This window comes from Sander vitreus, chromosome 10 (genome assembly GCF_031162955.1).
Source record: "Sander vitreus isolate 19-12246 chromosome 10, sanVit1, whole genome shotgun sequence".
Classification (NCBI taxonomy): domain Eukaryota; kingdom Metazoa; phylum Chordata; class Actinopteri; order Perciformes; family Percidae; genus Sander; species Sander vitreus.
In genome coordinates, this window is record NC_135864.1 from 18,290,924 (window position 1) to 18,318,886 (window position 27,963).

General features: G+C 39.1%; 1 protein-coding gene across 2 annotated transcripts; it reads left to right on the forward strand.

Moving 5' to 3' along the window:
• Positions 1 to 55: 55 nt before the first annotated feature.
• On the forward strand, positions 56 to 13,463 carry LOC144524415 (serine/threonine-protein kinase Nek11-like). Of its 2 annotated transcripts, none has more exons than XM_078260654.1 (10): positions 56 to 146; positions 388 to 525; positions 1,460 to 1,556; positions 3,177 to 3,277; positions 3,424 to 3,507; positions 3,761 to 3,822; positions 5,382 to 5,468; positions 6,257 to 6,311; positions 6,652 to 6,840; positions 8,682 to 13,463. In XM_078260654.1, the coding sequence occupies exons 2-10, from the start codon at positions 403 to 405 to the stop codon at positions 9,525 to 9,527; spliced, it is 1,644 nt and encodes a 547-aa protein (XP_078116780.1). In that variant the 5' UTR covers positions 56 to 146; positions 388 to 402; the 3' UTR covers positions 9,528 to 13,463. The 2 variants fall into 2 exon arrangements, with proteins under 2 accessions (XP_078116780.1, XP_078116781.1); XM_078260655.1 differs by lacking the exon at positions 56 to 146 and adding an exon at positions 237 to 271.
• The last annotated feature ends 14,500 nt before the right edge of the window (positions 13,464 to 27,963 follow it).

The window sequence follows — 27,963 nt, forward strand, 5'->3', positions numbered from 1 at the left end:
TTCTGAATACGTAACGCCAGTAGTGGGTGGAGAACTTCATATTATCACTTTCGTTTCACTCCTCAATATAAACTAAAGTTCACTTTTGGTTGTTAGAACAGAGCCTCATTCGCCGATGTTGGATCACCCACAGGTGTTACATTTGGGTATGTACAGTACTTGTTTGCTACACAATTTGTTTTATTTAAATAATTACAATGAAAGGCTCTATTGTTTTATTGTTTTGTTTTTATCAGGTGTGAGTACGAGCGTGTTGCTGGAAAGTTAATAAGTAAATAATAGAATCATCTGAGAGTTCAAAGTTTATTATATAATACAGAATTGCACAATGACATGATGCACTACTATGGCATATTTGTGTTGACTTCATCATTTGTGTGTCAATAGAATACAACAACAAAGATGGGGGCAGAGCAGAGCACCCTGGCACAGAATGGCTATGTACTACAAAAAGAAACAGAAAATGGTTCTGTTTACACAAAGGGAGATGACACATTTCTCATTAAAAAGATCATTTTAGATCAGGTAAGTTAAGAGTTCCTGAGCTAATCTAAAAAAAAACATCTGTGATAGGAAGGTTTTATGAACTAGGGAGAAAAAAAGTCACCACATGGAACTGATAGCAGATTACTGATTATGAAAGAAATGGCACACTATTTTGTTTCAATTTTGCTGACTGTCAGCAGTAGCACAAACCAGGAGCAATGCGACGCAATGTAAAAGGCTAAATACATTATCACTGTAATCAATCACAAGTCCTCTCATCGCCTTTAAATGTGGCGGATAGATTAAATTGACCAGGAGGAGAGAGACTACATTATATATTTACACATACCACTGCTATATCATCCATTTTCTTTGCACAATAGGTATCACTCTGTGTCTGAGAAAAAAAAAAAAGTTAGACTAACAAACTGATAGCTGGTGCCATGGAGGGAAGCCAAACTATTGCTTCAAGTGTATGCAATGTTTAGATATTTTTACTCTTTTACCTTGCCATCAGACAGCCCTTTCCAGCAGGGACCTGAAGCCGTTATCTATACTCTCTTCAAAGCCACCAGAGTCCATTGACAAAAACAGTAATTTTACCTCGCAGAACACAGGAGTTTCTGTTCTGCTGCTGCTTGACCGGTTAGTTGTGGGTCTTCTGCTGTCTCGATCGGTTACTGTGTTATTGTGTGACTTTGGTGAATCCAACTAACCCATTAGCGTTAAGCAAAAATAATTAGCCTATGCTAGCTGCTAGTGTAGCCTAACATTACCTACGTTTAATAGCTACTGCCTCGGTATGTGCAGGCAGCCAGCCTTTGGACAATTTGAGGCAGCAGGTAGAAGTGCAAGTAAAGAGTTTTGCTGAAGGATCTAGTTTGTTGACTACTATCTCAGGCATACAACTTTAACCTGTGTGCTGCCAGTCACTCTGCCAGGCTATATTTTATGCAAGTGGTGTTTTTAACAGACTACCCGAAATGCTGATCCAGCATTAACCGCAGCGATAGAAATCCTCAAGACAACAAGCCATCCTCACATCGTGAACAGCAAAAACTCTTTCAAAGGTAAGTTTTGACAAATCTGCTTCAAGTTTTATGTTCTTCTGAACATGTTGATGTCTGTTTAATACACAAGTATAGTATGCACATAACAAAGTTGTGATACAAGTAATGAGACTCAACATCATTTTAAAACAAATGTATTATAGAATAGATAGCTTATGTCCTTACCTCTGGGACACCTGCTGTAACTCAGTGTAGGGATGTTATGGTACGAGAAATTTAATAGCAGACAAGAGGGAAAAATGTTTTTAAAAGCAACATTGGATTTCTTTGCAATTTGGTGCCCCTAGAGTTTCAGAGTGCAATTGACTTGTACATCGCTGTCGTTAATATGGACAGCTATATACATGCATTTGTTACTACTTTTATTGATCAAGTAGTGTGGTAGCGTCCACACAGTACATTTACCAGAGTATTCTAAAGCTCAACACACGCACAGCGGAGCCTTCTCCTGCGGTCTGAAATAAAACTGCTGAGGATTAGTGATTCCACCGCCAAACACAGACGTGTATCGTTACATGTATACATGACGTATAAAAAAAATAGTTCTGACCATGTTGATGTAGCTTATAGCTTGCTTTATTTATTTGGGGACTAACGTTAGCTTCAGTGTGGGGAAGCTTAATTTACTGTAGAATAACTGGTAACGTTAGCTTACCTCACTGAACTCTCCAATAGCTTGCCCAACACTGTTAATAAGTTGTTAATAAGTAATGTTCATAAACAAACTAACAGAGCCGCTAGCGTCTCACAGCGATTTACTGCAGCACCATGACAGCGATCACATTTCAGTAGCGGTGGGTCACCACACTCATTCAGCCATTATGGGCTCTCTCATCAGTCTCAATAGGGAGCGGCTGAGACAAGAGTGACACCTAGTGGTAAAATTCGGTATACTGGTCCGGTGTTTGGCTTGAAATCAAACCGGTTTGAAAATGTTTACACCGGCCCAAGCCTACAAACCACAGTCTCCTGGTTGACAGTCCTGTATTTGACCCATTCATCCACCACAACCTCCTGTCAACAAGGACTGACTTTGTGGCAGAAGGCCATGAAGGATGTGTGTTCAGTGGGATCATAGCTTGGAAAAAGGTTTTTGGCTCATACAAACAACATTTTTAGACATAGTTGACTTATTATTTTCAGTTCTTGTATAAAGCTGCTGAATGCACACTGTCTAAATAAACTTCAACAATACTGTATTTAATTTTTGCTAAAACATCCTGGAAGAACATCCAGCAGATGACCAGGTACATCATTCAAACAACAGGCATGCAACGTCTCAATGTTTGCTGGGTTTGGCCGTGGAATGGATGTCTGATCAACCAAAACAATTGTTGATAAAATGTTTAGTTTTTTTTTAAACACATGCATTTGCATAGCAGTAATATGATCAATATCTTCTGGTTTGTAAGAGAAGGTCTGATTCTCATAACCAAGTTGCCATTTTGGGCAATGGGCTAATTCTGAGACAATTCAATTGAAAATCTGAATCCTAACTTTAAGTACCAATCAACAACTAAACCGTGAGCTCAGAGGGAGAAAAAAACAATGTATCTTGATCTATCTATGGATTAGTTGTTATAAAATACCAACATATTCTATTTTCTCTCTGTTATAAAGATAAAAATGAGAAGACTTACTATGTTGTGATGGACTACTGTCAGGGAGGGAGCCTTGCTGCAAAGATCACAGAGATGAATGACTCTCTGAAGGAGTTTGAGGTACAGTAGTCTTTTGCAAAAGACATTTCAAATTTGTATTGTTTGTTTTGTGAGTGAAATATACTCAGGGCCAGTCCATCAGTCTATATATTTTGCAATTAATTGATATTCCTGCTATTCTAGAGGTTCCATCATTTCTTTTCTAGGTACTGAGCTGGATTATTGAGATCTGTATGGCTTTGAGAACCATTCATGAAAAAGGCTTGCTTCACAAACATCTGACACCAGAGGTACTACACATTTTACACACACTGATTAAAAGATGCAAAAAGACGTTTCCACAGAATTTATCCATTAGCTTTTTTATATCATCAGAAGATAAAATGTATTGATGATGTGATATTCAATCATTCCAATGAAACTTTGCCATATATATTTTCCCCATTTGAGATAAAAAGAATGTTTCCCCATTTGAAACACTAACATTTTTAATGTTTAATGTGTCTATTTAAAGTTACAGTTTTACCTTTTCATATTTTATAGGACATACTCCTCACTGAATTTGGTATAGTGTGCCTGGATGGATTTGGAAAAATCCATGAAAAGTAAAAGTATTTCTTTTTGTACAATATGTATGTGTATGTCTGTATGTATGTATGTATCTATGTATTAGGGCTGTTGGAACGAATTCCGAAAGTTGAATATAATTCAAATAGTAAAAAAATCAATACTATTTGAATGCTGAAATTACTATTCAAATGTGATTTTTTTTATAAATAGGTTGGCTAACGTTAGCTAATGTCCCTCTTCTCACGTCACGTCTGATGAACAATAAGTTACGGGGGTGAGAAACACAAGGCATTGTGAGCTAACGTTACGTACCGAGTAACGTTAGTAGAGGGGGGAGTGACAGACTGCAGCTGGAAATCAGAAGGATGGGAAATAGTTTTAACATGACTTTAAAATCGACATCCACCGAGCCAAAATGCTTATGTTATCAATAGTTAGCTCCTTCTGGTTTCCTAACTGCGTCGTGAGTTATAGGAGCTTAGCTTGGAGCTTCATGGAGACAGCTAAAGATTATGTTAGCTGCCCTACAGCTGTCAGAGTTAGCTTCGACTTCATTACCTTCTAACAGCTGTATTCTCAGTAAGGTGACAATCTGCAAGAAACAGGTTGCTTTTAAATCACTAAAATAGTAGTGACAGCACAGTTTGGCTTAGTTATCAATGCCGTTAGCATTGTGGCTAACACTATTGTTACTTAGTTTATGACAAATCGCTTAGGCTGTGCTTTCTAACATGATGTCATTGTGCTAACCGAGCAACGTTAGCCTTTACAACAGAGCTGCTTCAATACATTTGTTAGATAATGTTTCATTACAGAGTTCTCTGTTGATTTGTGTTTGTCGCTGTGTGCGTGGTGGAAAATAATGTAAACAGAGAACGGCATGCCAGAAATGCAATGCGCCATGACGTAGATCCCCTTCAAGGCCAGGCTGATGTTGGAAGTCCTCTAGTGGACAGAATGTGTAACAACAACCACATGCTTATAGTGGCATTGACAATGCATAAGCCTGAGTAGTGTAGTACATATTTATAACAGGCTGCATATGAGCATTAATTCAAATATTATTTATTATTTGAATATAAAAAAAAAAATGAAATTTGAATGGTATTATAGAGGAAGACCGACAGCTCTAGTATGTATGTATGTATGTATACATGTATGTAGTATGTCTTGTGCTTCTTTGTGTTGTCTTTGTCTTCACTTTAACATGTTATCCTTTGGATTTCTGTTTCTGTATATGATAATCCCTGAATATATTTATTTTCTGTTATGACTGACTGTCAAAATAGAAGATACAAGAAAGTTCTATGGCATTCAATCTCTGCATGTATTTGTTCATGTTTTAGCAAGGGATTAACCTGAGCCAGGCCATACAATAATGATAGTAATTATATCACACCCATACAGGGTTAGTAGTGTACAGCTGTTGAAAAATAATTAATATACATTTACTCATCAGCCGAAACGCAAGTTCAGTTATCTGAATCAGTATCGGGAAGGAAAAACTAGAAGATCTCTATCAATCAGTCAATGTACTATGTATGTATGTTTGTTTGTTTTATACAAATCATTTTTTATGTTTCCCCCCACACAGTTCAAAAAACACTGCAGCAAATCAGCCGGAAAAAATAAATTATCTGCCACCAGAAGTCTTCGTAAATGGGACCTATGATGCTAAAAGGTAAAACGTGTTTTACCAAAATGAGAAATGTACATGTGCCCCCCACACAAATGGACTCAGTTTAGGTTGTTATTATAATAAATGAATTGTGCAGTGTAAAGAAACCAGAAAAACGCCACAGCCATAATTGGAATGTTTGAGCCAGATGAGCCTTTAAAAACCTAAAATAAAAATACTTCAGAGCCTCCTTGTCACAATTCAGCTGGACAAAAAAAGTAAATGGAAAGTTTATTTGACCAGCTTGTACATAGGCTGCATCAAATCGATGCAATGAATCCCTTAATAGTAAAACAAGTCTGTATTTTACAGTGTATAGTGTGTATTTGAGGCAGAGAGAGGGAGAAGGATTCATTTAGGGATGCTAACCAGGGGCCGGTTTCACAAAAGTGATGTGTTATCATTGAAAACTCTGAAATCTGAGTTTTTGGCTAACAGGGATTTCTTTTAAATACATTTACCTCATAGTCCAGAAGCTTTGGCCACATTTAATATGAACATATGAAATTATAACATTATAGATATGACAGAAAATATGGAAAAGCATAGCCTAATGCAGTAGGTCTCCTTTAACTGAGTTAAATTCAATTTTATTTATAGTTTCAAATCATACCTGAGAAGTTATCGCAGGAGACTTTCCATAAAGTAGGTCTAGATAATATACAGTGAATAATGTTTTGTCCAATGTTACCTTCATTGTCAGCATCACATTTTTTTATTTATTTTGTGCTACTACCACTAATAAATAATAATAATAATAATAATAATAATAATAATTTCTTTATTTATAGTGACATTTGGTCAGTGGGTTGCATACTCTATGAGCTCTGTACTCGACAATCGGCAGTAAGTAACAGTTTTGCATGTCATCAAAAATGTATGTAAGACCAACCCAACTGTGCTATGTATTATTTTATTTTTTTAAAAGTAAAGAATTTAACAAAAATGCTGCTATGCATTATGACAGAGCATAAGGACAATCCTCAGTGTTATGTAATTGCAACAAGGGAAATATTTTCAATATTTCTCTGAAATGTGAATGTTGTAAGTAAAGTTGATGTTGAGTGTACAACAAAGATGTACTTGATAAATACAAACAGGGTATCATATATAGTAGTATGTGTATACTATAACATATGATCTTATAATTAGTTTTAAGTGTTTTCTAACAATAATTATTTTTCAGTTCTCAGGAGAGACTACGATTAAGATGATGCCCAAGATAATTAATGGTCCTTACCCAGTTCTCAAAGAGCCATTTTCACCAGAGCTTTGTGAACTATTGAATGATATATTAAATAAAGACCCTCAATCAAGACCAACAGCCAGTGAGATCCTGGAGCGTCCTTTTATTGTAGACTGTCTCTTAGAAAAGGTATGACACTCGTAAATACAATGTTAAACTCATCAAATAAATTACTTTATAAAGTGATTAGAGGTAAAGAAAATAATAAAAAGCTTTTTTACCAACTAATTGAATGTTAAAGGAAAAGTATTACGGTAGGTTTCCACACAGCGAAACACCAAGCAAATTTCGGCCAGCGAAATATTGCCTCGGGGGCGTGGTCGCGAAAACAACATGCCAGACCGCCACAGAACACCGGCTGCTAGGCAGCTAGCAGAGAGGGTTGAAGCTAGGTAGCACAGGTAGCTAGCAGGTTGTTTGCTAGCAAGCTATCGTTGCTATTGTAGGTTGTAAAAGCATCAATGTTCGCCAACAAAACATGTCATCAAACAAATGCACAATAACCTAGCTGCCTGGCTAGGCTTACAATGAAATCCAATGTCCGAACATGCTAGCGATTAGCCTGTTGGCTAGCTGAAAAGTTTGAGTGTTTAAACTAACATATACAGTGGTCTATTTAGTGGTGTATGTGCCCTGACTAAGTTTGTGTGTCATATAAATCAAAATTTGTGTTGATACAAGTACCAATGTTCGTGTAGAAACATTTCAATCACAAATTTTCATGATACAGCGCTGATAACCTCCGCCATCTTGGTCAGACTTTTTTTGTAACTCCCACCTCCAAACACCAACAAGCGAACATGATTGGTTTTCGAGTGGTCCTCATTTGAATAAAGTTAAACTTTCGTCAACTTTGTTTCGCTTGCCTTGGCGATTCGCTCTCATCTTGCCCAATTAGGGCAATTTTCGTCTCCATTCAACCTCAATGAGAGCAAAGCGAAATTTCGCTGTGTGGAAACCTACCGTTAGGCTTTAAATTTATTTTTACAAAATTGTGATCTCAATTCAGAATGGAAAAGATTGTGATTCTAATTTTGACCAGAATTGTGCATCCATATTTCCATTATTATTACAGATAATCTTTGGCGGTCCAATCAGCGAATAGAGGGAGTGGCTGAGAACAATGACGTTGAGGTCGTGACGTGCACTAGTTTGATGTAGTTCCGTAAATGCGGCGGAGAAAGAGACAGTCCGTTGTGGCAACACTGCCGAATATATGATTTTCCAGCTCGCTCCATTAGTTAAGGTGTTGGCTAAGGTTAACGCTAGAGATGCTAACCCGAGTTGTTGTCTCCCCTCGTTAGCCTGGTCCAACCAAACAGTATGTAGGAGGGCGGATCCAGGCTACCAGAGTGGCTCTGCGCAGATCCAATAGTTTTAAACTTCAACAGAGTACCCGCCTTCAAGGAAGTTAACACTAAGTGTTAACTTAGTCCTACCAAACTCTGTACAAATGAAATGTACGAGAGTCTGGTAGGACCAGGCTAGGGGGCAACACCCCAGTTGCAAAATTGAATCTGTTTAGAATTCTATGGGAAAACGACCCTACTTGACACTTGACTAATTACCTCAGTAAACATTTTCATAATGAGTTTATGACCTCAATCGCTACTTTCAAGTTTTCTTCAATACAGCATGATGTTCATTTTGTAAATTATGGTCCCATTTATTTTTAAATTGACAATAAAGCAGGAGATGCTTTAGGGGCGTGGTAACACGCTGACCTGTCATGAAAGAGACTTAGCATACGTATCCATGGCACTGTGTACATTAAAATAGCCGTGAACTTGTTTTTGTGTGATTTCGGCTTAAACTTTGACCCTCTCACTGTGTGTTTTCACTTCATCAAAGTTAATTGGAACATTTGCCTAATAATGTCTTGTTCAGCGTTACGCTAAGTTGCTCTTTATTTGAATAACTGTTTGTAGGTACCTACTTTTCCGCTGACAATGTCTGTGTTTTTTTGATAGTGCAAAACAACTGTGGAGGAACTCCAGACCAAGTTGGACAAGCTAAGGGAAGTGGCTGACAGTTTGGAGCGTGTGCATTTAGGCACCACCATCGGCAGTCTGACAGGTGGAGTGATTGGAGCGGTGGGAGGGATTACATCCATAGTGGGCCTTATACTGGCTCCCTTCACTTTGGGAGCCTCTCTTATTGTCACTGGGGTTGGAGTAGGAGTGGGTGTGGCTGGTGGGATCACTGCTGGTACCTCGAATATCACTAATATGGTCAACCAGTCTTCTGATCGCAAAGCTGTTCGAAATACAATAAAAGAGCTTGAACAGAAAGTTAAGGCAGTTGCCACCTGGCTCCAGGAGATTGAATGTAAATCAGTTGACATAACTGACAATAATGGTAGTGAGGAGGTATATACAAACAACATGTTACAGTTTGGCTGCAGGGCAGGGAAGTGCCTGGGTGGCATTTCTGAAGCGGTGCGACTAGGTAGCGTGATGACCATCGGCAAGACTGCAGCACAAACATCCAGGATAGTACGCCTGGCAGATGTAGCAACAGGTGTGTTCTCTGGCTTATTTGTGGCAGTGGATGTGTTCTTTATTGCCATGGATGCAAAAGAGTTACACCACATCAGACAGGCAAAGGCAATAGATGAAAAAGGGGGAAATGTGTCTGACAAATCAGAGGCACAGGACCAGCCTTCCCAAAATACCACTCCAATCAGATCTGAGATCATGAAATTTGTTCATTCAATCAGGCAGGCAGCAGACCAGTTGCAGAAAATCGTGGATGAGCTGAAAAGCACATTAGACATCAAGCGATGTTGGGTGACGTCACTTATTGTTGACGTTTAATGTATTGTAAAACAAAACGGAGGCTAGCTCGCCCCTCCCTCCTCCTCATTCCTCATTATTTGATTAATATATTGATCACGATTAATTATCAGGATTATTTGTTGATTTTAACCAAAACAAATTTTATTGTCACATAGGCTAATTATAACTGCTTTCACATCCTTATTGTGCTACATTCCTGCTAAACGGTGTAGTGTGACTGTATTTCACTGTAGAGGATTCAACAGCGGGATGCGCTAAAGCTATGAGCTAAAAGACTCAAACTAGCACTGATCACTGCTGTTGTCTGAAAAACAACACAGACGGGACAAAATGTTGCGTTTACTGGTAAACCTCGTGACGACTAAAATTCGATTAATTGTGCAGCCCTAGCGGATAGTGAGGAGATGTTTGCTGTATGTGACAAAACATGTTGTAGCCCAAAGAAACGTGTGACATCGCTTACAGCACCTTTAAGTTAAAGTGTGGGTACACTAAGTAGAAAACTCTGATTGCGTTGACACCTAGTGTTTGCTCCATGCTATGCCCCCACCTGATGCAATATATCAGTTAACATTATATTGTTGTGCAACGCTACATCACACTTGGATGTCAAAAGTCAGACTACACCTGACCACAATTAAATCTCATGGTTGTTAAGGTCAGAAATGTAACAAGAAGCATTTTTACCCAGAGAAGTCACTTAAGCAATAATGATCGTCTCTAAGAAGTGTAAAGTTGCTATTTAAATATGCAGTGTGCAAAACAAAAGTTAGTCTCATACTCAGACCCTTTTTAACCCTTGATATTAAGTCGAGGGAATTTTTCATAGAAATCTTTCTTTATTAAATCAATAAAAAAAGTCTATGTAATCATTGTCAATAAAAATGAATAATATCGTAATCTATAAATAACAACTTGATGTTGTTAATTCACTTCTATTATCAGGCTGGGTCACTTTTAAAGTAACTCTCATGACTAACAGGTCTGACTAATAACATGTCTTGGTCAAATGAATAACTTTCTTTATTACACAGCCTTGGCAAATACTTGATTTTGATTGGTTAATCACAGCATTCTATGGTCTGTTATTTCTGAATAACAGAATGTTGCTAAGTATAACAGAACGTTGCCATGGATGCAGTTCTGATCACAGACTCTGGAGGACCATTTTTAAATCAATGCAACTCATTCTGCTGATCTTCTTCTTACTTCTTCTTAAACCCTTTTGCTCTTTGGGGAGCATAGGTCATTCATGAATTTCCTCCAGCTGGTTCGGTGTTGGGCGGTCTTCTCTGCTTCCTTCCACGATGTTGTTGCTTTCTTGAGTTCTGCCTCGACAGACCTTTTCCAGCTGTTTCTTGGTCTTCCTGGCTTTCTTTTTCCTTGTGGGTTCCAGGTTAAGGCCTGTCTGGTCGTATTGGAGGGTGGTTTTCTTAAGGTGTGCCCGATCCAGCCCCATTTCATTCTGCTGATCAAGGGATCACAAAGGGAGAGAGAGGGCGGAGGAAACCGGGAGCGCTAACAGCGCTAATGACAACAGTGCAAACAGAGCATTAGTTAGCAACATGTTTAGCTCACTCACCAAGGAGACCTGAGGCCTGTACTACGAAGCAAGATTTGGCGTTAACGAGGTAACTTCAGGTTCAACCCAGGGTTTTCTGTATCACGACGGTGGTTGTTACTGGGTTCAATCGCCATGGTAACTCATGCTGAACACCTAACGTACTCGGTAGCAGGTTATGTTGGAGATTAGAGATCAACCGGTGTAAAAGTACCGCCTACTGACCAATCAATACTCGATTGATAACGGCGTCACCGTTCTTAGAAGATCCGGTAGAGCTTGGTGCGCGGAGAGAGAGAGAGAGAGAGAGAGAGAGAGAGAGAGAGAGAGAGAGACACTGTACTGCGTTTTGCCTGCAAAACCGTGTCTGTGTTCTTCATATTTATGTAGAATTATAGTTTGCTCTTCTTGTGTAAAATATGCGGCTCTGGTAGATGTTTGCGATTGGTCGTGCTGTGCAAACACCGCCTCTTTTATGTGAACGCACGCGCCGCTGGATTGAGAAACCCTGGGTTGATTGAACAAGTTGATAACCACCGTCGTGACAAAGCTTATGCGGGACCGTGGTTGTTAGGTTAGGTGAAGCCGGGTAACTGAAAGAAATCCAGGGCATGTTGATCTTGATTCGTAGTACAGGCCTCTGGCTTCCACCGGAGATTCTAGCTCATCAGCAGTAAAGTTAACCTTCCCGACAACCTTAACCTCTACATTATCCCTTACTCAGTTATCGTATGCATACTGTATCGTAATGATTTTTAGCTTTATACTTGATTTGATTGTCAATAACAATTATATTCATGATATTTCACATTCTAGCAACCTGTAAAAGAGGAAATTTATAGTTAAAGCTATAGTGCGTAGTTTCTGTCTCCCCCATGAGGATTCTAAGTAATGACAACAACAATGTCGCATCCACATGGCACCAACCCTCCTCCACGCAGTTGCTTGTAGCCAAAGAGGACACGGAGGATTACAAAAAACATGATGGCCTCTTCAGAAGATGTAATTATCTTCACTCGAGCTTCTGCGTGCGAAAGTCACTGGACTACACCATTTACCACAACATAGCCATACTGGGAAATACAGAGGGAGGAGGAGGTTTGTGGAGCTGATATGCTTAATCAGCTTTGTATCAACTCATATATGGCAATGGCTTGAATGTAACGGACGTTCATTATTATAACAAAGTTACGCACTAAAGCTTTAAATGTGTATCAATCTTTCTGCCACTTGATAACAAGTTTGTAGGTCAATGGTTGCTAGAAATCTAAACATTAAGTTTATCCTTTTTTATCTCGTTTTCATTATTTGTTATAACATTGTTAATTTTTAAATTGCAGTCAAAGCCCCTACATGTAAGATTTTACTTTCTTTTATTTTGATGACTTCTAGTGTTAGCATCAAAATGGACTCTGTGTCACATCACAATGCATTTGACATTAGAGACGGAGCGCACTGCAGCATACTCTGAAAACCACGCCCACTGGAGGGGAAAACAACTGGTCGCCACAATATGCTACTAAGGGCTGAAACGCTATCAAAGTGCCTGTAGCTAGCTTAAAACATTAGATTTAAGCATGTCAAAGAAATATTTTAGCACCCCTTGTCTACCAGAGAGGACAGTTAGCTGTTAGTAAGTTAATGTTAGCTATGTGTTAGCAAGCTAAGACACTTGCAAACATAATGCTGCATAGCTTTCTGATGTATCCACATTCCACTATAACACAAGTTGCATACTGTCAAAATGCTTAACTTACAGAAATATTTGGATAATTGACTTGGTAACAAAAAATGCTTACTGCAAAGGTAACGTTGGGCATAACGTTAGGTTAGTGTCAGTGTCTTCCCATTCTTCCTGCAGATTCCTCATGTCTGTATCCACTTTTGTTTTTCTAAAAGCTATGTTTCAGTTCGACAGCTTATAAAAACAAATTTATGGGTTATTTTCTATGCTGGTAGTGCATCCAATCACACAGCAGCTTTTAGGCATTTTTCTGTTGTTTGCTAGCAGACGGAATTGACAAGGAGGCACCTTAACGCAATACAAGTCCAAGGAGAGCGGAGAGATGTTTTCCCCTCCGGTGGGGGCGGGACTTAAATGCCCTCCGTCTTAATGACTTATGCCATCGCAATAATTTGAAAGATGATTTCATCACATTTATATGCTACAAAAGGGGTTTTAACTGCAGTTAAAAACGCATGCTTATGAGTCATGTGCCAAGTTACTTTTATCTTTGTAGTTTTAGATAATTTTGTATAAAACTAAGGACAGGCTGCTGGCTCTCCTACATTAAACTGTAAGCCTGTGACATATAAATGCATTTATAATCCATACGAACACTGTTAACATGTACTGTATATTGACGAAGAATAAATGCAAGTTGTATCAAGAATTCTGTCCTACAGACATTCATTATTAATACACACATACATTCTGGGATAGAAGTAATAAAAAAAAAAAAACGATGGGTTGCATTTCTTTAAACCAATCACAATCATCTTGGGTGGCGTTAAGCTGTGTCCGCCCACTCCACTATTAGCCAACCTGGGGCTTTCAATAACACAATTAAACCAGTAAAAGACAGTGGTTAGACAAATCACTCGCGTGTGTGCACGTTACAATACTTCCCTTGGCAGCTGCCATTCACTCCATCATGTGAATCATCACATTCATCACACATAAACACAAATATGCAAACACACACACAAGCTCCAGTAAAAGAGATTAAATCTATTTCCACTCTGTCCCTCTCTTATTAGCTAGACTATTATGTGTCTTTTCACAGCCTCTGATGAAGAATCATCACATTCATCACACACACAAATATGCAAACACACTCCACTGTTTATTTGGCAACCCCTCTTCTCATTTATCAACAGAAGACCTTACTTCATTTAAACCCCCCATGATAGTGTAGTCAAGGCGACCACCAAGGAGAACAGAAGGAGCTGTAAAATTGCTGTGAATGAAAATGTACGTTATCATTTTAGCTCAGCAGCTGAATAAAAATAAATCATGGGATTCAGAGTTGAAGAATGTGACATTCCGCTTGACTGGTGTGTATTGCTCTGCACTTTGAATAATAATTGGCCCTAATCTTAATGTCTTTTCTGAAGCTTTTGGAGAGCTTTTATTGATTTGTGTCATAAAACATCTCTATGCAAACTTGGTTTTGTCACCTTTGAACAGACAGCACAGCAGTGGCTTTCGTGTAATGAGGGTGTTTTTGATTTTAAGATATTCCCACCTTTTTAATACAGAAAAGTTGATGATGGGTGGTGGCTGTCAGAGCTTGATGCTTTCTGTGTGCTTTGACTCTGAGAAATACTGTATTTACAAAATTGACTCTTTAGAGTCACATTAAGAAGATGGTTGCTGTCTAATCCCAGCGTGTGGCTGTCCAGCTAATCACTTTAATGCACCTTTTGACAGCTCTGGGAGAGAGTGACTTTCTGCCTGCATGCATCATCGTTAATTGGGAAGGCGGTAGTTCATAGAGAAACATTACATGGAAACATGCTGCATTCACTGTCTGAAACAATATCTCTCCTGTGAGAGTCAAGCTGAACTGGACAAAACAGGAAGTAAACACTGACATTTTAGCATGCTTTCTTTCTGTAGTCATTGTGTTTTAAATTCATGGTGCAGAAGCCTTGGGTTTTGGCTGCAATTAATCATAGCTTTATTGGTGCCCACTCACTGTCTAAACACCATTTTCAACATAAGACTGACTTCAGAAGAAGCCTATGGTAGTCAGTTCAAGGTCTTCCGTTTGAACCCCATGTCAACGTTGACAGCGGCCCTCAGCGATTGTGTAGGCAGCATATTACATGCTGCCTACACAGGATAAGTTGACCCGTTTTTCAGTCGTCTGTCATCCTTTCAATAGGACATGACTCTCTAACAAGATTTGTTTTCTAAATGAAGACTTTGAATGAGTTGTTCTGGCAGAGACCTTGTTATCAATAAGTTCAAATGAAAACCCATTATGATTTGTATAACGTTACTGCATTATAATGCTCATGCTTAAAACAACCAGTCCTGACCCTGTTGCGTGCATTGTCCCCAGCACACCAAATGCCAGTGTATGTCCAGAGTATTTCTTCCTGATCTTCTTAATAATAATAATAATAATAACAACAATATATTTTATCTATATAGAGCTTTTCAAAGTACTCAAAGACAATACAACCACTACATTAGGCACCTTAGTTTAATCATAACACAGTGGAAGGTGAGATAATAGGTCTTTCACTGTGTCTAAGTCAACTCAAAACCATGGCAGCACTTATGATCTATACCAACTGAGAAAAAAAAGAAAAGTGAAATCCTAAACATTATTTTTTCCATGTGATGCAAATTCCATGTGTGAGTGCGACAAACACCAGCTGTGTGATTCAGTTACATATGATAATAGGGAGAGGGCCTAACCTGACTCCGCCAGATGGATTGCTTCGCATTTGCTCGGCATATCCATCTGGGAACTTTTCATTGGAGAACTTTTGAGAAGGGGCGAAAATACTGGTTAGCTGATTGGATAAACCATCTGTCTATCACCACCTATGTTGGTGATAGACGGGCCAAATCAACCAATCAGATCAACGAAGCTAGCTAAGTTAGTGTAGCTAGCGTTAGTTTGGCTTCAAGAACCTTGCGGTTCTTCTAATGCCATCGTTTAACATACAATTAAGTTAGGTAACATAGCTAACGTTAACGTTTTTAAACTTACCATTTGTATGTGACATGAACCTCATCAACGACAATCCCCACCAAGTTTTCCCGGTACACTTCTGAAGAAGAGTAAAAACATCTTTTCCTCCGAGAAAAGCCTCCAGTGCCGTTTTTTGCTCTTCTTTCAATGAAGGAATACTTTCTAATTCGGATAAAACTTGCGCGATAGCTACGCTCATCTCATCCGTGGAAGCCGCCATGTTATTTAGACTGAACAGTCTAAACAACTGTTGCGTCACACCTAAACCCGCCTCAAAACCAACGCTGATTGGTCGGCCGTTTGGCGAACGGCTCCAAATTTTCTCTGTCTCAAGATGCCAGACTGATCTGCGAGTAGAAAACTGGAGCTCGCGAGATCAGGACGGTCTCACGAGGCTAGGGAGGGCCATCAATGCAAAAATAATTTAGCAGATGGCTTTGATACAGGTATATAAAAGTCATGATAAAATTTTACTTTGAAGTGGCTTTTAAACCTGCTATTATAATGCAGTGTTTCAATGTAGTCTGTGCATATGTAAAACTTATGTTTTTTTCCATCATCTAGTCTATTTTTCTTAATGTTTAAAGTTACCAGTTTGACTTTTTTTGTGTAATCTTTTTAGTCACTGTCATTGACCACGGATCAAGAGTCCACTGCTTGACGTCAGCTTGACCTCTGTTTTTTCATCTTTACTTCATCTGTACCCAAGGCTCAATTTTATTTCTATTGCTGCCATTTCCCTTCTTTCTGCCACCACTTCAAGCCAATGTCACCTGCGTGTGAGTTTGTGCTTTTAGCCTTTTTTTGTGAAATGGCACAGTGCTCAGAGTCAATAAGCTGCTTTGAATTCTGTCACCTTGGACGCCTGCCAGTGGTGCCAAAAAAGGAATAGTCCTTATTAAGTTGTTAATGCTTTTTTTTTTTTTTAAACTGACATGTCTTTCGTTATTCTCCTTTTGATCCTCGTCCAATTTTTGTGGTTTAAACTTTCCCATGAATGTAAATACTGTATTGGTCTACATAATGACAGAGAGGAAGGGGAGAAGGGGAGAATGTAAAGATGTACATTATTCAAGGTTTTCTGAGAGTTCTTACTGTACTTGAATGGTATTATTAAGCCAAATCCTGTGATTATTTCAATATTTGAATTTTTTTACTGGACAGGAACACTATTTGGGCTGTGTTTGTACTCTCATTCAGCTATTTGATGTACAGTCCCATTGCAAAATAAATTTGGTGCTCAGAAGACTTTTTAACTGAGAGGGTTGCTTGAGCTTTTCGTTTTCTTGCTGATTTAGATTGATGATATCGTGTAAGTGCATTAGTTCAGAACATTTGACCTGTTATCCTTTTATTTATTAAAGTGATAGTTTAAGGACTTGTTTTGGATTTGAATGAAATGGAGTTCCCTTTGCTGACAAGTCTATTAAACAAATTATTCACTTTGAAACTTACATTCCCACTTACAAAATTTTTGCTCACACTGAGCACATATAGTTCACAGTTAAGAGGATTTTCTTTTACATACATTGAACACATGCGTAAAACCATCAGCATGTTTTCCGAAAAACAAGAAAATATTCATTTGATGTTGAAGGTTTAAATTAGATCTTATATGATTCGATGCAGTCTCAAAAGGTACTGGGACAGACATTCCAGCACTGTGCATTAAACATGTAGTCACCAAGTTAAAAATGTGGTTGCACGTGCCACTAATGGTGTGCTGAAGCTATGAATTGTGCTTTGTAGACTTCAGCAGGTTGAATCAATTCACTTCAGGTTCAGTTTTGTAAATTCAGCAACAATGATGCAGTGCTCTGTCCCTGATTGCAACAATGACAAAATATGCTAAACTCTGATTTGATAGCTTCAACCATGTTTTCCATAACACCGGCCACTGAGGCCCATGGATGCTGTAATATTGAGTCACTTGCATTGCCAAACTTACAGGACTTTAAGGACACTTAAAGAAATATGCTTGCCAGTGGTTGGTTGGGGGGGGGAGGGGTTCTAAGGAAAGTAGCAGCTGGTTTTGACAGCCCCACAGCAAGATGCCATTTAACACATTACTAAAGAGCAGTGCATACTTTGGATACTGCAAATAGTCCATCCATCCATCCAGCAGTGCACAATAAGCGTGTCAATAAGACACACACAGGCCTGATAATAATCCCTTCTGCAGTTCTACTGTGTGTGTGTGTGTGTGTGTGTGTGTGTGTGGTGTGTGTGTGTGTGTGTGTGAGTGTGAGTGTGTGTGTGTGTGTATTAACAAACGCCATGGTAGCACTGCATATTACGGCCCGGTAATAAGATGGTAATAGTGGGGTAACAGTGAGATAATAAATAGGTAATATATAGGTAATAACATGTAATTACCAAAGTAATAACGTGGTAATACATCACAGTAATAAGCTGTAATACTGGAGTAATAAGGTGATAAGGTAACAGAAGTAATAACATGCAATTACCAATGTAATAAGTAGGAAAGGGTTTGATAATAACCATATGTATATCTGGGTAATGGTAATATAGTTATATTAATATTGTAATAACATGGTAATAATGGGGTAATATATGTTGATGTTTTCACAGTATTATAGGCTACTATCAGCGCAATACCTTTCAAATTAGATAAAACTTCTTGGAATTTAAAATTGGTAATTACCATATTATAATGCTGAAATTCATCCACCCTTCATGTTCCAAAGATTTCACTTTTGTTTCAAGATAATATTTTACAAATGATATATTTAATCTTGTGACTTCTTACCTGGAAACACGTCTGGTAGTTTTTGTGTAACAACCATGAATCAGTGCTGCAAAAAAACTACCTATTTCTATTTCATTTTGTTCTGTCCCCATCAGGAAATTAGTTCACTTAAATGTTTTTCTTCTCCCATTGCTGGCAGTAGTTTGTTCCACATGTGTGTGTGTTCCTTTGAGAACTGTAGGACCTTTGCACCATGGGACTTAGTCAGAAAGTTGAATGTGAGCAGGACAGCCTCACGTGTTATCATCTCTCCATACAATCCGCTTCACTCTTCGACGTTCCATGCCTTTGGTAGCATTCTCGGTATGTGAAACAGATGCTGACATACTGTTCTGATATCTTTGTTAATTATTGTCAGAAAGGTTGTGCAATATGTATATTTTTGATGATGATTGATAGCTCATAATAGACTGTCAGTATGCTTCATTAAGCTAGTTTGCCACTGTTATCTTGGGTTGTGCTACATGTAAGTATATTTTAGTTTATTTAGATAAACAATATAGGTTATACTATGTACACTGTATAACAATACATTACGTATTTCAGCTTACATGTTAGCTACTGTATATACTACTGCATTACAGTGTTGTGTAGTTATATTGTTTTTACAATTATGATTAAATACTGTTTGTGACTCATCAATATGTAAGCAACTGGTCATTGTGTTTCATTTCCCAGTTTCACCCTTTCTAAGTCAAATAAACTGAGTTACGACGATCCCAGTCTCCAGTGCTTGATGGTGGAAGGTGTTTAACTGCTGGTCAGATTGCACAGGGTTACGTGCATGCAGGAAAAGACACAGTTCATGTTAATATTAGAATAACAGAGTTGCAGAGATTACCTGTAAACTACCAGAAGCATTTACAGGTAATCTCTGCACCTGTTATTTTAATATTTAATATTACCATGTAATAAAATAGAAACAGGCAGTTTTGCATTTTGCAGCACTGATTCATGGTTACTACACAGAAACTACCAGACGCATTTCCAGGTAAGAAGTCACAAGATTAAACATATAATTTGTAAAGTATTACCTTGAAACAAAAGCTTAATGTTTGGAACATAAAGGTTGGATGAATTACATAATTACCAATTTTAAATTCCAAGAAGTTTTATCTAATTTGGAAGGTATTACGCCGATAGTAGCCTATAATACTGTGAAAACATCAACATATATTACCCCATTATTACCATGTTATTACAATATTAATATAACTATATTACCATTACCCAGATATACATATGGTTATTATTGAACCCTTTCCTACTTATTACATTGGTAATTGCATGTTATTACATCTGTTACCTCTTATCACCTTATTACCCCAGTATTACATCTTATTACTGTGATTATTACCCAGTTATTACTTTGGTAATTACATGTTATTACCTATATATTATCTCTTTATTATCACGTAATAAATCAAAAAATGACCCCAATGCATCATCAGATATTAAGGAAACATGCTAAGTTTAAATACTATCTTTTCTGACAACAATGCTAATGCAAGTATTTTCTCCTTTTGAAATTCTGTTTGTGTTTTGGCCTGTGTGTTATCAACTGCCCAGTTTGACAGCCAGGCCGGGGTGCCAGATATACCTGTAAAAACGTAAACCCAGCGCGCTACAGCTGTAATGTTAGTACAGCCATGAAAGCAGCAAACAAACAAACAATATTTGGAGGTAGATTCTACCAAACCTAAAAAAAACGCCATGTTTCTAACAGTTTCGGACCAAAGTTCAAATTATTTCATCTTTGACCTAGTTGCCGCTGACCTTTCAAGGCGCAACCATGGGCGCAACCAATTCCAGAACGTTCCTGCGCTGCGCTTTGCCTCTTTGCTTGGCGCCCTACCTCGCGGTTTTGCAGCCGATCATGTGTAGGCGGCTTTAAGGAAAGGCAGCCACCATCAGCACATATGCTGAAAGCTCCCTTATATTTCCCTTTCACTTATCATGCTTCTCATGTGTCTGTTCAAGTTGGTCTCCTCTTCTTTTCTCAGTGCTATAGCTTTTCAACTTGCTTTTTAAATAAAAAAAATGTCTCATCTATAAAGTATAAGATTTTTTTTTTTGGTCTGCAGTACTTCTGTGCAACTGTGCCTGATAGAATAGATCATGTTTTCCTGCGTGTTGTGCAAACTTTAAATACTTTCACTTCCTGAAATACTTAAATTGAACTCGCCTAACCTCTCCCATTCACCCGTTATTCTATCTAAGCTTACTCTCGCTACCTTGCTGCTGCCCCCTTCCCTATCTGTCATTTGTATTATGATAAAATGACAAAGGAAACTCAGCCTAACAGTAGTATTGCCTCCAACAAACTGTGTCTCACACACATCTTGCCCTGAACTCATCCATTCTGAGGACAGAAAGGAAAGGCAGATTAAAGTGTTGAGGGCCACGGTGGTTTGAAGGCAGGCGAGGAGCAGAAAGGGGATCCCAGTGGTGTAACACTATTCCTCTGGATAGGGTCAGAGATTGACAGTCTTTCAGTGTTGTGAGTGATAACCGGTGAAAACAGTCCTTGTTATAGCCAGTGACTGGGTTCAGTTTAGTAACGAGTATAATGGATATACTAACGAGTCCCTCTGGCCCGTCTAAAATCATAAGTCAGCTCACTAGCTGATCTTGATTTAGTCTACCATTTTTGATTACATACACTCTCGACCTTGACCCTTCATACTCCAGATCCTTTTAATATGAAAGTGCTCCCATCTCAAGAGAGTTTATAGACCAAACCCAATGCCTTCCTCCTCCTTTTAAGCCATCATTCTCCTCTCCACTACTCATTTTTCCTGAGCAAATTCTTTTTTATTTCACATCATGGCTGTTTTTCCAAACCATTTCCTCCCGATCTCTCTCTGGTGCTTTCTCTCCAAGTTTATGCCTCACTCTCATTCTCCTCTCCCCCCTTCTCGTGGTTGCTATCCTCCACGTTCTGTGCTCATATTTCATTCTGACTCTGCCTCTCATTAGGCCCTCTATCGCTCTTGTCCACTCGTCTCTTACTTTTTTCTTTTCCTTACTCGCTCTCCTCTCCCCTCCTCTATCATCCTCTGCTCTTTTGCTGTTCATCTACTGCTATCCCCCGGTGCCATCCTTTGTCTTGACCTTCTCTCACACTGTCTTTCTCTTGCTCTCCCTTTTTCACTTTTCTATTTTCATGCTGCACTAAGTCAGTGAGCAGTGTACACAACCATATTGAGAGGGAGAGAGAGAGAGAGAGAGAGAGAGAGAGTCTCCGTAGTTCTCAGTGTGCTGACAGTGACTGGGGGAGGTCATCTGTCTACTGGGTTTTCTCTCTCACCTCCTCCCTCCTTAGACAGCTAATTCAATATATTGAGAACAGCACAGAGTGCTATCCTTTGTCAACAAATTCCATTAAGCAACATTAGCAATGCTATCAAAGAGGTGATAGGGAGGAAATGATGGATTCAGATTAGAATATTGAAAATGAAAGTGTTAGAGAAGCAAAATGGCTAACACGTGCGTGCGTGCGTGCGCATGCATGCGTGTGCGCACACAATCTCATATTTGTCACACTTGTCCCCAGCCACTTAACAGGCAGAATTTACATAAGCCATTTTGAATTTTCATTATTTCTCTTAGAAGGATTTCGTAATTGGATTTCTTCCCACAGAATTTCTTCCTTTCTACACGTGTACCCAAGAGGAGAGGAATACTGTTAAATTACTGCACCATTTGAAGTAGTTAAGGCTGGGTGTGGTTTGCAAATTTTCTGTCCTGATAGTGATAATAACATTTTGTGAAAAAGGAACCCATTTTAGCATTGCTTTCCATACATTCACATATCTGCTATAAATTAATCATTTGCTATCACTTTTGCCACATTCTCAATTCCTAAAATAGTACGACAGTGCTAAAATGTAAATGTACCATCCATTTAACAGATTGTTGCTGAAAGGCTACCAAGGAAACCATAACTCCCTGACTAAGATGGCACATTTTGACTCACCCTATTTTTGTTTTAGTTTTAGTTTCACTGAGTTAAAAGTTTGTGGTAAAAGGTAAATGTAATTACACACAGTTGACAGTACTGTACTGATTTCATTTTGAGTCAGGGTGCTGGTTGGGTTTTGGGATTCAAAAAAATGAAGAAGAAACAGAGAACCTAAGGTCATTTCAGACAAGGGTTCAATACTCCAGTCACACTCAAAGGCATCACACATTCCCAATGAATGCAAATTTGATAGGAAAGTAGCAGGAAAGAGATTAAAAAAAACTTCACGTCACTTTGCTGATTAATGAGTGAGGACAAATGATAAATGAATATTTTCACTGTCTGATTGAATAAAGCCACTGAAGAACAAGCTGCTGACAGTTTCCCACAGACTTAGACCAAATCATTATTTGAAACTAGCCATAAAGTTTCTTTAGGCAACTTTTAGTGTCATGTGAGGGAGGTCTACCTTTAGGAGCAGCTTGTTTTGGAATTACATCAGTCACAGACCAGTATTTTAGAAGCTTCCAGCAATGACACACTCTGATTAGATCCATCTGTCCTGCTGCTAACTATTATCAAATCAGGCAGACTCAATTCAGCTGGCTTTAGAACTTCAGAACTAAAAAAGTGTGTTAAACGCTGCATCTGTTTTGTGACAAGAAACTAGAATAGGTCACTTCAAAAACAAAATGGCAGTGACAATATCTGAATGAGATGTATAAGAAGTGTAATTTAGGCAACATATGTTTCGTGCATACCAGATATGGGCTTGTTATTGTCCCACACTTGATAACACTCAATCTGATGTTTTCACTCAACATTGCATGACCCAGCTGTACAGTTGACCTTTAAGGAATAAAAAGCTTCAGTCATACAGGTGGCAAACGTGAATCTGAACTAACAGCTGGTATGTCTGTGAATGACAAAGATGATCAGCCAGTTTACGAAAAGGGGTCTGCTCAAACACAGCAATGCAGCAACACATTGAACAAGTATGCAAAACAGTGACGGAGATATGAAGTCTTCAGCTGTTTAATAATCGGCAACTTCACATGTGTCCAGTTACTGTATAGTGTGTCACAGGAAGGCACGCACACACAGAGTTAGTTACATTGAGACTTATTCGGATACTAACTGACAATTTCTCAAATAGAGTCTATGGATGCATAGAGGAAGGAACAACAACAAAGTCCCTTTCACATTTTCATCAGTAACATGATGTGTTCACTGCTGGACATTCCTTATATATGTGCATAGACATAAACTAAGAACATTTGGCTATGTTCAGCAAAAGATTGAGGCCACGCTTGAATATATGAGGCAAGCCTAGTTTTGCATGATACACTGACTGACCAGAACGAGTAAACCATGCCATTTTCACACATGCGGTGGATACTCTCTTTAAGTGGTTATAAAAAGTGCCCAAAACATAGATTAATCCCTAGGCTAAATTTGTCGAAATAAAGTCACTAAAGGGGCCTTGAAGGGAAACACCTTGACTTCATCGGTGAGTTGCATGTTTAACAGATTCACATCTGATGTTCTAGCCGCTATCTAAACACTGAGAAAAAGACCTACAAAACTATGCGCACGCACGCACGCACGCACGGCACGCACGCACACACACACACACACACACACACACACAGGTAATCCCTCAAATTGTTTTGTTACCCCCTCCTCCCTGTGTTTTTTCTTCTTCCCTCCGTCTCCTCCTTCATCTGGCTCTCTGGCAACTACAGGGAGCAGTGACTGAGTGAGTGTGTGTGTCATATTGTTTGTCATGAAAATGGGATTTCAGCAGATGGATGGAAAGATTCTGGAGGAGAAATGCAATCTAAAGGAAAGTATACACAGAAAGAATGGATTGTTATGGTTATCGCTTTCCTCTCTCCCACATGGGAGAGTAACAGACTCCATTGTTCTTTTGAGTGAGTGTGTGTGTGTGTGTGTGTGTGTGTGTGTGTGTGTGTGTGTGTGTGTGTGTGCGTGTGTTAACTGCTGTTTGTGTCCTAATATATTTTGAATTCATGTGTGTGTGCTTGACGCTTGACTTGTGTGGGAGGTGAAATGGGGAGAGAGCAGAAATTCATTCCTGTACAAAGAAAAGGAAAAAACCTGTGCAGTGAGACGCAAAAGAAATGAACCGTAATCTAATATTTGCAATCAAAGGCACACATCACTACCTACACATCGATATGGAGGGATTATCTTGTTTAGCAGATGCGCAACTGATTGTTTGTATACGGCCCTCTGTATGTAAGATATTTAAACAGATTCCCTCTGTGTGTGTTTGTGATAAGGTGACAGGAAGGGAAATAAAAGAGAGATGGTATTTCCCATGTTAATGCTGCTCTCCTCCAACTCCCTCTGAGGTGTTGAGTGATGCAGAGGGGATGAGCCAAATTTTCCCATGGGGAGTATGAACAATTCATGTTGTTTTATCTATTCATATAAATTCACCTTTTCTCATTTTTATTTCATGAGTTTATGAATGTGAATTCTGTTTTAATAGGATTTTCTCTATATTTTCAGAAGTTTAATTTTCTATCTATCTATCTATCTATCTATCTATCTATCGTGTATATCTCTCCCTTTCAAATGATTCAATTTACATCTACAGTAGAGCCAGTCCATAATATGAATTTGTAACAATATGACAACTGCAATTCAAAGCTGATACATCAGGCCTATGTTTTTTAAATGCGTTATTTTTAAATTTTTCAATGATGAAACGTGTGACTGCAATTCATTATTTCCTTGATTTCTATTTCAAATACTCCAGAAACTGTCTTGTGCCAAAACACAAACAGCAGTAAAAGCAGGTAGTGGTACAGTTGGCAACGTTTTGGCCAGTCCCTAAAGAGGATATGTTTTTAACTTTTCCAACCCCTCCCAACATTATCTGCTAAGCCTTGCCTTTCCTACCGTGTATTACGGTAGGAAAGGCAAAGACATTTCTCCGTTCTCAGCTGAGGTAGACACATTGATGTTACAGCTGCAGTGTTTACCATTGCACATTAGCCTAGCAGGTAGGGGAGTTTCCTTTTGTTTATAGCTTTTTTCAGCCGGCATGCACGTTTGGTAGCCTAAAACAGATCAGCTTATATTGGTAGAGAGAGCAACAAGTTAGCAGACTGCCGAGTCGCCCTCTCTGCTCTCTGTCTGCTCAGCTGCTAGACGGGCTGCACTCGGCATTGTCGGCAAACTATTTTATTTATATTTTACTTTATTGACAAAAGAGCTTTCTGAACTGTCAGTGGAATGAATCAACAGAGATGAGAGAAACCATTGTGGCCCTAAATGACAGCAAAACTCAGTAAAGACTCTCACCTTGAGCTGAAATGGAAACACTGTGCTGCAATCTTTTTATACGGTCTATGGCTGCAACATATGTTGTAAGGTTTAAGCCGATGTTTTTTTCGGGGGTAACGCCATTCACTTTACTGGCAGTATTGACAATAGATAAAGCCACCGTGTCTTGAGAAGCTCTAGCTTGTTGTTTTATTGTTCACTTTTAACTCACTTTACATCAACCGTTTCCTTCTTCCTCTCTCTTTTCCTCACAGCGGCACTCGTTACCGCTCGCTCTCCTTGCGTGACCGCGCGGGCACCGACGTCACTCACTTAAGGCACCCTGGCATTCTCGCTCTAATTTACGCTAATCTCGTGAGGGGGTTGCGACAGCGCCGGCTCTAGCCCTTTGGTTGCCCTAGGCGAGATTGAGTTTTGCGCCCCCCAGTCTCGCAGTGCCAGATCTCCACAGTGCTGTGTCAGCGATAGAGTACCAATGTATGTACATTTTACTTGCATGTAAGTTAGATGGCATCAACATTTAATCTAATCATAACTGGTCTGGCAACCCAAAGGCCAGTGTTTTGTTTCCAGATTTGTGTGCATAGTGACTTATGATGGGGGGGTCTGGGGGTCCTCCCCCTGAAAATTTTGAACATTAAACACTTCATTTCCTGCGTTCAGGTGAATTTTTATGCACCTATTTCTACATTTTTCTGAATCAATTTATGCTGGAAATATCTTCATGTAAAGGGAAACATAGATTACAATCAAAATATAAAAACATAATGGAATATATTGCAGTAAGGCTCTCAGGAAATCTGTATTGCTTTCATCTATTTATTCTCCTTTGGATCGACTTTTCTAATTATATCTGAGTCACCACACATGTAGCCTATCATCATTTACTCCTCTGTCCTCTTTTGCGTCTTTTGTTGGGGAATTAACCTCCTTTAATGTGCATATGACAATTATTCACCTCAGTGATAGGCTACATGAATTAATTTTAAAGAATTAATAAACCCCTGGACTGAAATATTTCAGATGTGTTTGAGCAATATTTCTACTCATGTTCAAAACGTTGTGCACATTCAAAATATATCTCATCTGTGCTCTCTGAGATTTGGAGGAGTCGTGATATTTTGAGAAAATAATCCACCTGCACCACAGTCTGCTGTGCATTACGTGATTGCTCTGCTGATACGGTAGATCTCAGACCGTCTGACCCGTTTGAGACTCTGGTCTCTGAATGAGACAAAGTTTAGGGAAGTGGCTGAACACTGCTCTACATCGGAGGTGGAAAACCGAAACTAGACCTACTGCAGAAATACACAGAGCACAAACGGGACACATCTACCGCAGCATGCCCACAGCAGAGTGCGTCCTTTATAAACCTGAAGCTGCACAGACCACGGAAGGCGAGCTGCAGCAGCTCCGTGGTCTGTGCCGCTGCTCGTCTCTATTTTTACAGCAAGAGTGGACGCTGAGCGACGCACAGGTCTGCTTCAGAGCTCCATGTGGCTGAGGGGGCGCCCTAGGATGATCATGTTTAATAAACATGTTTTATTTCGCATGTCATTCTATTATTAATGAGAAGTAGACCTAAGGGTGACCTGGCGCCCCCAACACATTTGACACCCTAGGCAATCACCTAGTTCGCCTATAGCAATCGCCGGACCTGGGTTGCGGTATACCGTGATCCAAAAAATCCATACCGTCCCAGCCCTAGTAGTCAAGTTTGTGGTGCAGCCAGCATATATTTATTTTGCAAACTGCTAATGCAATGTAAATGTACGGACCTTCACAGTAGTTCCAACATTTCTTTCAGTGTGGGAATTTTCCAGTGGGTGGCTAGAAGCAGTATGTTTGGAGAACGTATCTATCTGCCATATGTCAATACTTTAGGCTGAAAAAGATTGAATAATGAATACCGCATGGAGGCTATTAAGCGTATGTTAATGTTATGATATCATAATTAGTAATCCAATGCAACATGTGGCTCAGATAAACACACGCACACACTGTACACACACATAAATACTGGTATTCTGCCTTGACGGGTCTTTTCTAATCATTCTGTGATAAAAGAAACCATTTTTATGAATCCTGACGTTCATCAGGCGCATTTAACACAAAAGAAAAGCTTCTGA